We start from the raw sequence: 13859 nt of genomic DNA, 5'->3' as shown, positions 1-13859 counted from the left end.
TGATCAAGTTGAAGATAATTATAGGAAGAGAAAGAAGCACGATTTCTGAAGGAAATGGAAGCCAGGCGGGAAGTATGAGAGGCAGAACGAGATGATAAAGATTGGGCTGAAGCCAGAGAGGTTGCAAGGCATACCAGGAAAATGGAAGAGAGAGATGGAAGATGCAAGGTAAATGACATGAAATGCGTGGGAGCTGCAGCTTTAATTGGTCGTGCACACTCACCAACGCAGACAGAGGCGACCCCCTGCTATGCGCGATCCCATGTTTAATGAGATGAATGCCAAGTGGTTCATCATAAGGTTCAAAGACGAAACTCCAGATGAATTCTTTGATAATTTTGAAATATGCGCATCGACGATGAAATGGCTCAAACATAAATGGTCCGTGTTTTGGCAGAGTCTGCTCTTTGAGAAGGGTCGCAGTGCTTAACTGTCATATCTCAGGACCAAGGAGAGGAGTATCAAGAAGTAAAGAGGAGCGTGCTAAAAGTGTATCAGATGACCCCTGAATATTATAATGAAAGGTTACAAAGTTTGAGGAAGGACGAGAAAATAACTTTCCTGGATTATGCTTATAAAGTACAATAGAACTTGAAGAGATTGAGAAAGGCTGCTAATGTGAGGGAGATAGCTGATTTAGAAGAATTGATAGTACTAAAAGAGTATCTACAAGGAATTCCTGAACATATTCGATGAGAGAGAGGTGAAGAAACTTAATAAAGCCTCTTCGCTGCATGAAGATTATAATATTATTAGTCGTAAACCCTTCTCAGCATGAAGTTTCAATCGTCGTTACGACCAAGTGTCAAGTATTAGCCGAACCATGGAAACCAGGTCAGTAATAACTATGTGAACAAGTTCAATAGTTACAGCAGAAGTAGCACTGGTAGTGTCCCTAAGCAGAATGTGATAGTACCACAGCAGCAATCATCGATTCCTCCTCCTTTAAGTATCGTGAAAGACATGCAGAAGGTTATCATTTTTCTTAAGTTAGGCAAGAGAAGCCATATCAGTAAGAATTGTTAGTCCTATCATCCAAAACCAGTCGCCTAAGCCAACGTTTACATATTGAACAGGACAAACCCAAACATAGTGGATACCTTTAAGCCATATATTTATGTATGTATACTAGCAGCAATAAACGAGAGTGAGCGAGCCCTGGTCAAGATATTGCGCGACCAAGGTTGCAATCATAGTTTGATGGTACGAGGAGTACACCCGTTGGTAGAACAGTCTCTCACAGGAGACTTGGTTATTTTGAAGGGGATAGGAGGTGAAGAGGTTATCCCTATTTTTCGTTTGAAACTGTCATGCGAGTTAGTGACAGGTGATTTTCAGTTTTCGGTAAAGGATTTACTGGCTGTTGAAGGAGTAGACGTCCTGCTGGGTAATGAGGTTTGTGGAGCGCCGTTTGTGCCTTGTCTCATTTTAACGGAGAAACCATTAAAGTATAGTCATATGTCTGAACTCAAGAAGGATTACCCGTATCTGTTTCCTAGCTGTGTGACAACTAGGAGTACTTCAAAGAAAGTGGGTGCTGAAGAAGGAAAAGAAATCAAATAAGCAATGAACTTGGAGGAATTTTTTCCGAAGAAGAGAAATCCCTTGATTTTATGCAAGAGGAGAACTCCAGAGTAAGCCCAAGCAAAGAAGAATAAGAGTCGAGTGGATAAGAAGACAGAGAAAAAAGGGACCTGGAAGAAATAGAAAACTCAGGTCAAAAGTATAACAAGTGAGTAGGAAAAGGTTGATAGTATTTCAACGGAAGGTGTAACGCTAACGCAGATATTGTTCTCTGTTGTGGAAGAGACTGAGGCACAGCAGTCTCCTACCTGTTTTTATCTTAAGGAAGGGTATTTTATGAAGATTCATAGATACGCCGATATCCCTCGGAATTCTGAATGGGGGATATACTATCAGATATTGATTCCCTCGCCGTTTGGAAGACAGGTGATTGCCGTAGCACACGAGATGGGACATATTGTGGAGGATTAATTTTTGTTTTGTTTCTATTTTTTTTTTTTTTTGCCAAATTCAGAGAGAGAGAGAGAGAGAGAGAGAGAGAGAGAGAGAGAGAGAGAGAGAGAGAGAGATTGTGTCAGCGAGCGAAAGGTAGTTAGTTTATTGATTGTTTGTTGTGAGGAAGACTTTGTATTAATGAGATTGTTTGTTTATACTGTATTTTTAGCTAGGTTACGACAGTGGTGAATGGCTTGGGTGAATGTCTTTTTGATTTGACTGCTGCTAGAGGCGGTTGTGTGTGTGAATGCTGGATTTACTTTATTTGATTCGACCAGCGTGGAAGTTATTAATTATTTTTTTGAGTATTCACAGTTTTGTTTATATTTGCTTGTCATGCTTGGTAATGATAGGAACAGTATATTATTTATCTTTGATTATAATGTGATAGTTTAGTTAGCTAGGAGTGTTCGTGAGTGTTTTTCTTTCTTATTTTTGAGGCTTTGATTTCTCCTTGTAGAGACACTCCTTTGGAGAGATTTTTATGTGAAATTGATTGTTGACGACCAGGCCTGTGACAGAACTTGATACGACTGCTCGGATTTATTTAATTGTTAATGACCTGGATCGAATGAACTTGCTATTGATGATGAAGATGTTGATGATGATGATAATGATGATGATGATGATCTTGACACCCGTGACCCAAGGACTTAAGGCCGTTATGACAAATTAAGAGATTCTCGTGTTTCTCATATAGTGGTGGTGTGCCAATAAAGACAGTTTGGCTCAGTGAATGATTACAAAAGTGTGTTTTTTTTGTGACTGTTATCTTGCAAAAGTGCTAGTAATTACACGCAATACTATTGTATTTTTGGTTTTGAAGATTTGGGTTATGGTGATTTGGTTGTTTGGGCTTAGTATTAAGGTTTTGTGGTTATTTTTTTTGTTTTGGTTATTTGAATGTTTTTTTTTTTCTAGTATTAAGTGTTTGTTTTAGTTTTATGAAATATAGTTATAAGTTTATGTTTAGTTTTTATGTCCTTCTTGTCCAAGAGTTCCGCTGCTGATAATGTAAGGGGAAAGTTTTTATTAAGGAGACATTGGTCTGTTTAGAGTGATCAAGGTTGTGGGGTTGCTTTTGTGCGCATCCTGCCACATTATTTTGGTGCTCAAACAGGGACTACCGAGGTGGGATTGAAGCTGGGCTGTTGGACAAAGGACTGAATTAGGATTAGGAATTAGATTTAAGACTGGAAAAAATGGAAGAGCAGAACAAGTTATTAAGGGAAGAAACTCAAGGCGGGGGTCATTTTGGCACTATGACATTGAAATTTGCACAGAATATGCATCTATATATACACAATACTTCAGCCCATTTTAGTCTCCTTAAGTTGAATAGTTTTTTATTATTGTTTTTTTTCTTGTTTTTTGGACTTTTTCTCCTATTTTCGAAATCTATCTCCTCCCATATTTATGAATCAATTTTACAAATTTTAAAACCAACATAGTGCTTGTAGTATATACAATACAAAAAAGTGTACGTATTTTCAAATTTTCTTATATTTTTTTTCCACATCGTAAAAAAAATGTCAAAAAAACCCAAAAAATTGTCAATTTTATTTTCCAATTAATTTTTTTGGGGGGGGCAATAGGAAAAATCTTGTCATATTTTCTATTCCTACAATCATCCTGAATTATAATACTTTTTTAATTTTAAAAATTGGTCCATAAATAAAGAAGTAGTTAGCAATTTGATAACGAAAAATACTATTTTGAGAAATAACAGTAAAGTTTTGATGTACTGTACTCCCATTTGTTGGTAAAGCTGATTTGGAAAGAGCACAAGGCTCCTGGTCCCCTCTTTTATTAAAATATATTATCCCCTTTTTTAGACATGCTTTTTCTCTATTGTGGCATGGGGGGGGGGGGCGGTTTATAGCATGCCAGGCTACTCATTGTTGCCAAGCTACTCATTGTTGCCAGGCTACTCATTGTTGCCAGGCTACTCATTGTTGCCAGGTTTGGTACTCTAACAGGCTCCTGGCTGATATGCATCTCCTCTGCTTGCATATACTTTCTATTTCTTTTTCGGTGGAGCAATAGATATGCTCTTTCTTCTTGTTTCTTTTAGTGTCACCACCAACGCAAACACTTGTTGCATCAGTAATATTATCAGAGCAAATTGTATCTTCATCATCTGATAGCACAAATGATAAGTCCTCCTTATATCATCAAATAAGCTGATTTGGAAAGAGCACAAGGCTCCAGGTCCCCTCTTTTATTAAAATATATTATCCCCTTTTTTAGACATGCTTTTTTTTCTATTGTGGCATGGGGGGGGGGGGCGGGGCGGTTTATAGCATGCCAGGCTACTCATTGTTGCCAAGCTACTCATTGTTGCCAGGCTACTCATTGTTGCCAGGCTACTCATTGTTGCCAGGTTTGGTACTCTAACAGGCTCCTGGCTGATATGCATCTCCTCTGCTTGCATATACTTTCTATTTCTTTTTTGGTGGAGCAATAGATATGCTCTTTCTTCTTGTTTCTTTTAGTGTCACCACCAACGCAAACACTTGTTGCATCAGTAATATTATCAGAGCAAATTGTATCTTCATCATCTGATAGCACAAATGATAAGTCCTCCTTATATCATCAAATAAGCCAACAGTTTCACTTATATTCGTAGGAATCCTGTAGAACATATTTGTAGGGAAACTAGTGTTTAATACAATATATACCAAAGAAACCAATTGCAAAATAACTAGATTGCTGGATGATATGGCTGTCAGGTAGATTCTGGGGTTAGCATTTGCATCAACAAAATTGCAATTTTTACCTACTTAAATACTCCAGATTGCGTTCATCTTTCGTCTGACAACAGTTCACACCTCAAGGCTACAGGAGAGCGGTAAAACTAAAATTCATGATCTTGAACCGAAAATCGAGTTTCTTCCCTTAAGGGAGGAATTGCGGTCGGTTAAAGAACGGGAGCAGAATTTGATAGTTGAGAATGAAAGGTTGCTAATAGAGAATGTGAGGTTGAACTGTGAGAATAAGGTGATGCAGGAGCTTAGGGAGTTAAAGGGAACAGTAGAGAGATTAGAAGAAGGGTTAGAGATTAGGATACAAGAGAATGAGAGGCGAATGGATGAGCGTATGGATGAACGGTTGGGGTGATGACAGGTCAAATAATTAATATGATTAAATAGTTCATAAGGGAAGACGCAGTCGGAGGAGTGGCCTCTGCTATGGGTAGAGGGTTGCTGGTGGAAGAAATGGTTAAGGTAAGTGATAATGGGAAAGGAAGTGATAGCGATAGTAATAGTGATAGTGAAGTTAAAGGGACTAGGTATAGTAAGGATGAACAAAAAGGTGAGAGGGAGGATGAAAGGAAAGGCAAAAGTGATGTGAAGAAAGAGAAGAAAAAGTATCAGGATGAGAGCAAGGATGATCGTGAGTAGGCGAAATTGGTGAGTAAGAAAAGGGCTAGGAAGAGTATAATCAAGGATAGGAGTATGAGTGTGGAATTAGATTCTTTATATTCTAGCGAGGAAGTAGGAAACAAGTAAGAAAGTAGCAGTGATGATAGCAGTGAGAATGAACGTGATGTGTTTAAGACTGTGTTTATGAGAGAGGTATCTCGGTGTGAAAGGTTCAATGAGCATAGTAGCAGGGATACATACGAGTTTTTCAAGGAATATGAAAGGTTCTGTCATGGTAAGTATGGTAATAGTAAGAGAGTTTGGGCTAGGGAGTTAGGAAAATATTTTACAGGTTATTTGTTGACGATGTATGGTGTGATAATGAGTGTAGGGAGGTTGATTATGAAAGTGTGAAAAAGAGAATAATTGGACAGGTAAAACTTATGAAAGGGAGTGTTAGGTATAACCGTAAGAATAATTTTGATGAAGCACGGATGAATGTAGGAGAAGCAAAATCAATGTATGTATGTAGGTTGGAAACTTTAGCTAGGAAGAAGTATGGTAGTGAAGGCATAAATGAGAATAAGGAATTGATGAAGAAGTTTATGGTGACTCTATCTGAGAATGTTGCCGAGTTTATTATTTTGAAACATAAGGAGAAGACGAGGTGGACGAAAGAAAGATTGACATGGGATGATATTTTAGAGATAGTTGAGAATTACGAGTTGGATAGGTGTATGAAAGAAAGTAACTCTGTGAGTGTAAGAACTGGAATGGAAGAAAGTGTAATAGACTTTGATAGTTAAAAGGAGGCAATTTTGAGAGGGCCAATGAGGATAGCTGATCAGGTAATAGATAGGAGTGCTAGGGTAAGTAACGGAGTAACTGTGCAAGCAAATAGGGGATTTAGACAGGGTAATTAGTGCAATAGTGATAGGAATGTGAGTGCGCAAGGAGGTATGTCAGATAGTCATGTCCGTAATGAAAAGTGTTATAGGTGTAGAAAGGAAGGTCTTAAGAAGAATGAATGTAGATGAGCATTAGGAGCATGTTTCGGGAGTGGAGAGACAGGGCATCCTATTAGTGAGTGTAAGAAAGAGAAAGGGGTAAAATGTTATCGGCGTGGTATGACTGGGCACATAGCGAGTGGATGTTGTAGTAATCGTATGAATGTGATTTGTGGTAATTGTGGTAAGAATGGTCATTATGCTAGAATGTGTACTGAATCTAGTGTAAACGGGCATGTAGCTAGAGTATGTAGGAGGAAGGGATTATGTCAGCCAGCATGTTCGGGAAACTAGAGTGTAAGAAGGTTCAGCTGGGTGAGTCCTCAAATGTGTGCGGAGTGAATGTGATGTATGTTCGGGGAGGTTTACTGCATGAAGACGTGATGGGTGAAAGGGCTTATAATACAACAGTGCATAAGAGTAAGGGTATCTCTCCATGTAAGTTTGTTGTAAATTTTGGAAAGATAGTAAGACTGAGGTTGGGTGTGTTGGAGGATGATAGAAATGTGTGGAGAAAAGCAAACGGGAGGTTTGAAAGCATCAAATTTGGTGAGAGAGTGATAGAAGAAAGAAGAAGTAATTGAAAAGGGTAGAATGAATGTATATAAGGTACGTGACAAGTTTGAATGTCCATATGAGGTGTTAGAAGTTGGTTCGAGTGGATTAAGTTATGTGTTGGGTAAGTTGTATGGGCACACCACAACCAGTTGCGTAAATGGAAGGAGGTACCTGAGTATATCCAAGAAAATGGAATGAGTAAATGGCTGAAAGGGAACAAGTATGAACCTAGTATAAATGAGGAATTAACCCTGGATAGGTACGCTCCTCGGACACCCCTTTAAAGGTATACTCGGACGCGCGCGACCCCGACGCCAAAAAACAATTCTTGAAAAATCAGTTTTTGCAGTAACCTCCTTTTTTCTTTTGCCAAAAAAAAAAAAAAAACTTCAATGAATGCTTAAAACTACTGTAAAGATGAATACTACTCATCTGCAGAAAAAACTATTTATTATAAATATTTTTAAAAATTAAGTAGAAAAAAAAGACCTTATATAAAAATTCATAAAAAAGTTTATACATATATACACAAATCCTTTTAGGAATTGATTCGTGAATGTTTAGGACACCTCTTGATGTATTTTGGATGAAGTCAGACCCATGGAAGTAAAGATTTGAAATGAGAAAAAAAGGGTAACTTTTTTTGACCAAAAACATTTGTCCAAATTTCATGAATTTTTTCGGGTACCCAAATGAAATAGGAAGTGGCTAATTTTTTTAAGGAATAAACATATGTTATCCAAAAATAGAAATATGTAGAAAAATCTTCATTATTTTGTAAATTACATTTATATCAGGGGCCATATCTAAAGGTAATTTTTTGAGTACTTAGAAATTTCGTAAAAAAATACATATATTTAATATATAATATGATATTTATGCAGGTAAAAATATACCAAAATATCACAAATTCTATAGGGAACAAGAATATATATAGATAGGGCAACTTACGCTTCGGATATGTCCACAAAATGGCCGCCAACCACACTGACTCAGACTCCCTAATCTGCCACTTGAAATGTAGGAAGGGTATGTCAATTTCAAGGTGTTATTTACTAATCTAATTATTCTTGGATATGCATAAAAATTGTATGGTGGGTTGCTGGATAATTGTCGATTATTTTACGACTATAAAAATAAAATTCTGACCCAAAAATACATGTTTTGAAGGGAAATAAAATCGAAAAAAAAAATGTAAAACAATATAATATTTTAGCTAAAAAAATTTGATGATATTCAATCAAAAAAGAAGTAAACAAAATTTTCCAACAAATAAACATCTAGAGGAATCATTACTCTGTGATAGTTCCTTAGTACGTAGTAATTTTGAAAGAAATGGGGAAAAACGAAAAAGTGGCAATCGCAGGAAAATCGAACACATACCTATATATACGCCATATCTGACTAAAAATAAAGATAGGCATGGGTAGCAAGATCATCTAGAAACACTTTCCAACACTATAAAAATATAAGTTTTGCTACACTACTTGCCAATTCCTTACGGTAACATGACTAAGCCAAAAAAATGCAAAACAAATAAAAAGGGGCACTCGCGGAAAAATGGCAAACATTCTAATATACGGCATTTCAGAAAAAAAAATTTCAGCCACGTACTAGGCAAACCATCAAGGCACATTTACCGACAAATAAACATCTAAATGAATCATTACTCTGTGATAGTTCCTTAGTACGTAGTAATTTTGAAAGAAATGGAAAAAACCGAAAAAATGGCAATCACCGGAAAATCGAACACATACCTATATATACGCCATATCTGGCTAAAAAAAAGATAGGCATGGGTAACCAGATCATCTAAAAACACTTTCCAACACTATAAAGATATAAGTTTTGCGACACTACTTGCCAATTCCTTACGGTAACATGACTAAGCAAAAAAATGCAAAACAAATAAAAAGGGGCACTCGCGGAAAAATGGCTAACATTCTATTATACGGCATTTCAGAAAAAAAAAATTCAGCCACGTGCTAGGCAAACCATCAAGGCATATTTTCCGACAAATAAACATCTAAATGAATCATTACTCTGTGGTAGTTCCTCAGTACGTAGTAATTTTGAAAGAAATGGGAAAAAAACGAAAAAATGGCAATCACAGGAAAATCGAACACATACCTATATATACGCTATATCTGAGCTAAAAAAAAAGATAGGCATGGGTAGCCAGGTCATCTAGAAACACTTTCCAACACTATAAAAATATAAGTTTTGCGACACTTCTTGCCAATTCCTTACGGTAACATGACTAAGTAAAAAAATGCAAAACAAATAAAAAGGGGCACTCGCGGAAAAATGGCCAACATTTTATTATACGCATTTCAGAAAAAAAAATTTCAGCCACGTGCTAGGCAAACCATCAAGGCACATTTTCCGACAAATAAACATCTAAATGAATCATTACTGTGATAGTTCCTTAGTACGTAGTAATTTTGAAAGAAATGGGGAAAAACGAAAAAATGGCAATCACAGGAAAATCGAACACATACCTATATATACGCTATATCTGGCTAAAAAAAAATAGGCATGGGTAGCCAAATCATCTAGAAACACTTTCCAACACTATAAAAATATAAGTTTTGCGACACTACTTGCCAATTCCTTACGGTAACATGACTAAGCAAAAAAATGCAAAACAAATAAAAAGGGGCACTCGCGGAAAAATGCCCAACATTCTAATATACGGCATCTCAGATAAAAAAAAGACATGCACGTATTAGCCCAACCATCAAGGCACACTTTCTAACATATAAACATGAAAAAAAAATCAATAATATACGGCAATTCCTTACTACGTAGTAAATTTTTACAAATATTGAAAAAAACAGAAATTGGTAACTGCAGTTAAATACCCAATATACCAATAACTACGTCGTATCTGACAAAAACAAAGTCACGCATGGGTAGCCAGATCATCTAGACACACTTTCCAACACTAAAAAAGCAAAAGTTTTGCGACACTATTCGGCAATATCTTACGGAAAAATTACTTGGCCAAAAAAAAATGAAAAAAAATTAAAAAGGGGCACTCGCGGTAAAATGCCCAACATTCTAATATACGTCATCTCAGATAAAAAAAAATGACATGCACGTGTTAGCCCAACCATCAAGTCACACTTTCTAACACATAAACATGAAAAAAAATCAATAATATACGGCAATTCCTTACTACGTAGTAAATTTTTACAAATATTGAAAAAAACATAAATTGGCAACCGCAGTTAAATACCCAATATACCAATAACTACATCGTATCTGACAAAAACAAAGTCACGCATGGGTAGCCAGATCATCTAGACACACTTTCCAACACTAAAAAAGCAAAAGTTTTACGACACTATTTGGCAATATCTTACGGAAAAATGACTTAGCAAAAAAAATGAAAAAAAAATTAAAAAGGGGCACTCGCGGTAAAATGGTCCTCGTGGTGATGAACGACATTTTAACTAAAAAAAAAAATCATGCACATGGTAGCCAAACAATCCACCAAGACTTTCCACAACTGATAATCTATAAAAGTTGCACCATTCTACGACAATTTCATAATAAGTAATAACTTTGATAATTATGCAAATTACCTTAGAAGGGTAAACTCGGTCGCGCTCGACCCCGACGCATCTCAGAAATCGGGGAAGGAGTACAGCTACAGCAATGCACATCTGGACACTACTAGACCGTGTAGGCGAGACACCTACTGCAGGTCGATCTCCCACAAATTCAGTCACGGGGGTGAGTCACGTGAGAAAAACCTCTTTTTTTTTTTTTACGCTCGGGGTCGCGGACGACCCACCAGAGTCAAGTCTAGAAGGTAAACAGTTGGTGTTTGTAGAATATATGAAAAGGAAGAATACGAAAGCTTTAAGTAGGGATGAAAGAAGGGGAAATTTTATAAGAAAAAGTGATAATAGAAATAAGTATGACAAGGGTGTAAATATGCAAGTGTGTATGGAAGATAAATGTGTTAATACAAATGAACCATGGCTGAGTATGAATGATACCTATAGTGTGTGTGGCTTTTCCTTAGATGATGTAAAAGAAAGGATGGCGAAAGCGAGAATTAGAGATAGAAGAATGATAAGTAGCATGAATGAATCTTTTGCTAAAGTTGAGAATGTTTTTGATGAAATGGATGAACTGTTTACAGAAATGAGTGTAATTTTAGGGCCAGATGAGAATGAGGTAGATAGGATTGTACATGATATATTAGGTGATATGGATTTATATAGGAATAGTGTCAATATAGCGAATGATTGTGAAAAGGCAGGAGTGAATGAGAGAGTGTATGAAGGCCCAGTTACTCGAAGTAGAGGTCCCGTTCCCAACTGCGACTAGGTAATAAGAAAAATAATGTAAGTGGGTGTGTGAAAATGTAGAAGGATTTGGCAAAGTAAGAGGGGAGGAATGTGGATGATTAATTTTTTTCTTTATTTTTATCTATATTTTGTTTGCAAAATCCAGAGAGAGAGAGAGTCCCAATGACTCAAAATCTTTGCATTGATGAACAGCTTGGTCCTTTCAAGGGAGATAGCAGTTTCAAACAGTATATACCCATTAAACCCCATAAATATGGGTATAAGTTTATGGTTTTTGCAGACAGTCAGGGTATGACCTATGATTTTATGCCATATACTGGGAAAATTGATCCAGTCGCTGATCCAAATGTTCCTGACCTTGGTGCTAGTGCCAATAGTGTGTTACATGTGGCTCAAGTAATTCCTACAAACTGCAACCATCTTTTATTCTTTGATAATTGGTTTACCTCTATGCCACTAATGCAGCACCTGTCTACACGGGGTATTTGGTGTTGTGGAACAGTGCATGTTCCTCGCTTGCCAGGAATAAAGAATTCAAAGGATGCTGAGAAAGCTTTAATGTAAAAAGGTAGAGGTTCGTATGAAGCGCTAAGAAGTACAGGTGAAGGATGTGAGGTTACCTATGTCAAGTGGTAAGATAATAAAATTGTGAACATTATGTCAACTTTTGCAAAAGGCAATCCCGCCAGTAAGGTCTCCAGGTATGACAGAAAACTCAAGTGTAGGATTGATATAAACTGCCCAGACATTATTTTGCAGTATAACAAGTCAATGGGGGAGTTGACTTGGCAGACTGCCTCATTTCCTTATACAGGATAACTATAAGGTCCAAGAAATACTACCATCGCCTAATTTTCCACAGGATTGATATGGTAATAGTAAATAGCTGGCTACTATATCGACGAGATGCTGAAAATCTTCATATACCAAAGCCAGATATCCTTCCCCTTGCAGTCTTCAAACTAAAAGTTGCATTTGCTTTCATGAAAAGAGGAAAGTCCTCAGGAAAACTAGAAAGAGGCAGACCATCAAGCCTGGAGGGTAAAAGTAAAAAACGGAAGATAGGACGACCTGCACACGCAATTCCTGATAAACCTATTCGATCTGACCTTGTAGGACATTTCCCATGTGTTGATGATATAAGGAGGATTTGCAAGAATCCAGGATGCAAAGGAAAAACGAATATTCTGTGCACGAAATGTATAGTGAACTTGTGTCTCAATAAGAATAACAACTGTTTCCTAAAATTTCATGCACCATAAGTAGGAAATGAGATGGTATGGAGTTTTATATCTTTTATCAGTGTTCCATTCAAAGCAAAAGCAAGTAAAAAAATTAACCAGTATATATCATTGAAATTATTGTCGTATTATTCCTAATTATTCAATTACAATCTGATTTCAAGGAAAATTACAAGGCAAAAATTTTAATCACTAAATTACCAATTGATTATCAAATCTTTTGCCTAAAATATTGATAAGTAAGCAGCTAGTTTTTGTTATTCATGCACTTAAGTCCTGTATAAACATTCTACAATGAAATATTAAGAAAATTGAAAACAAGTAGTTTGTTAATAACCTATGTTTTTAGAATTTTACTACTAAAGCTGTGGATAGGCTGTTCTGATGCCTGAGTAGACTAATTAGTCCTCTAATTCTAATTACATAATAAGATAAATACTAAAAAAAAAACTTATATGAGTATATATTGGTGCAATATAAAACTTTTGAAAAGGGAGAAAAAAAATTCTTAAAAAAAAAAAAAAAATTGGGCAGTAGATGGTTAAGAAAGCCCCTTACACCCGATAGAAGTTCGAGCAGAACCCTTCAGGAAGGTAATGATCGACATTGTGGGACATTTACCAAGGACGAATAAAGGCTACGAATATATGTTAACCTCAATATGTGCAGTGACGAGATACCTCGAATCCATACCTGTCAGGAACATCAGAACCAAAATAATCGCCGAGAAGTTACTGAAGTTTTTGACTAAGTTAGGTATTCCGGAAATCGTTCAAAGTGACTGATGAACGAATTTCTCGTCAAACTATTTCAGGATGTAATGAAACTGTTTGATGTGAAACAACAACCATCAACTACTTCCTACTTATATGAAGTAGTAATGCTTATCAAAATAGCAGGGGATGTAGTCCGACCAAATGGTATTTGGAAAAGATGTACGAGGACCAATTAAACTGTTACCAGAAAAATGGAAGAACTAAGACGAAACAGATGGAGAATATGTCAAGAATTTCAGGAAGAGGATCGACAAGATAGGAAAATTTTCCCAAGGAAAACTTAAAATGATTCGTGAAAGAAATCAATAAAAGGCTCGATATATAAATGCAAGGACAGAGAGCTTCAGGTAAGATAACAGGTATTGGTTTTCTTGACGGTAATGAGATTTTCCACTCATCAACAAGTATCAAGGACCACTCAAGATTTTGGGGAGAATCAGTGATCTGACCTACGTTATCGAGATCCAATATATATCATGTGTGATGTAGTGAAACGTTACAAAAGATGTTAAATGGGATCTTAAATTTATTATGTCGTGGTGAGGGTTGGAATATTGTAAATTTATGT

At 36.5% G+C, this 13859-nt stretch overlaps 1 protein-coding gene across 1 annotated transcript in view; it reads left to right on the top strand.

Annotated features, from left to right (window-relative positions):
* Window positions 1–11293, top strand: part of LOC137640769 (putative autophagy-related protein 11) — a 38143-nt gene extending 26850 nt beyond the window's left edge. The window contains exons 4-8 of the mRNA XM_068373244.1: window positions 416–579; window positions 835–1012; window positions 4844–5116; window positions 5266–5415; window positions 10986–11293. Coding sequence (XP_068229345.1) covers window positions 416–579; window positions 835–1012; window positions 4844–5116; window positions 5266–5415; window positions 10986–11293 — 1073 coding nt within the window. The remainder of the gene's footprint in view (window positions 1–415; window positions 580–834; window positions 1013–4843; window positions 5117–5265; window positions 5416–10985) is intronic.
* The last annotated feature ends 2566 nt before the right edge of the window (window positions 11294–13859 follow it).

This window comes from Palaemon carinicauda, chromosome 5 (genome assembly GCF_036898095.1).
Source record: "Palaemon carinicauda isolate YSFRI2023 chromosome 5, ASM3689809v2, whole genome shotgun sequence".
Taxonomy (NCBI): domain Eukaryota; kingdom Metazoa; phylum Arthropoda; class Malacostraca; order Decapoda; family Palaemonidae; genus Palaemon; species Palaemon carinicauda.
The sequence above is the reverse complement of the archived record's forward strand: the minus strand, read 5'-3'. Positions and strand labels throughout refer to the sequence as shown.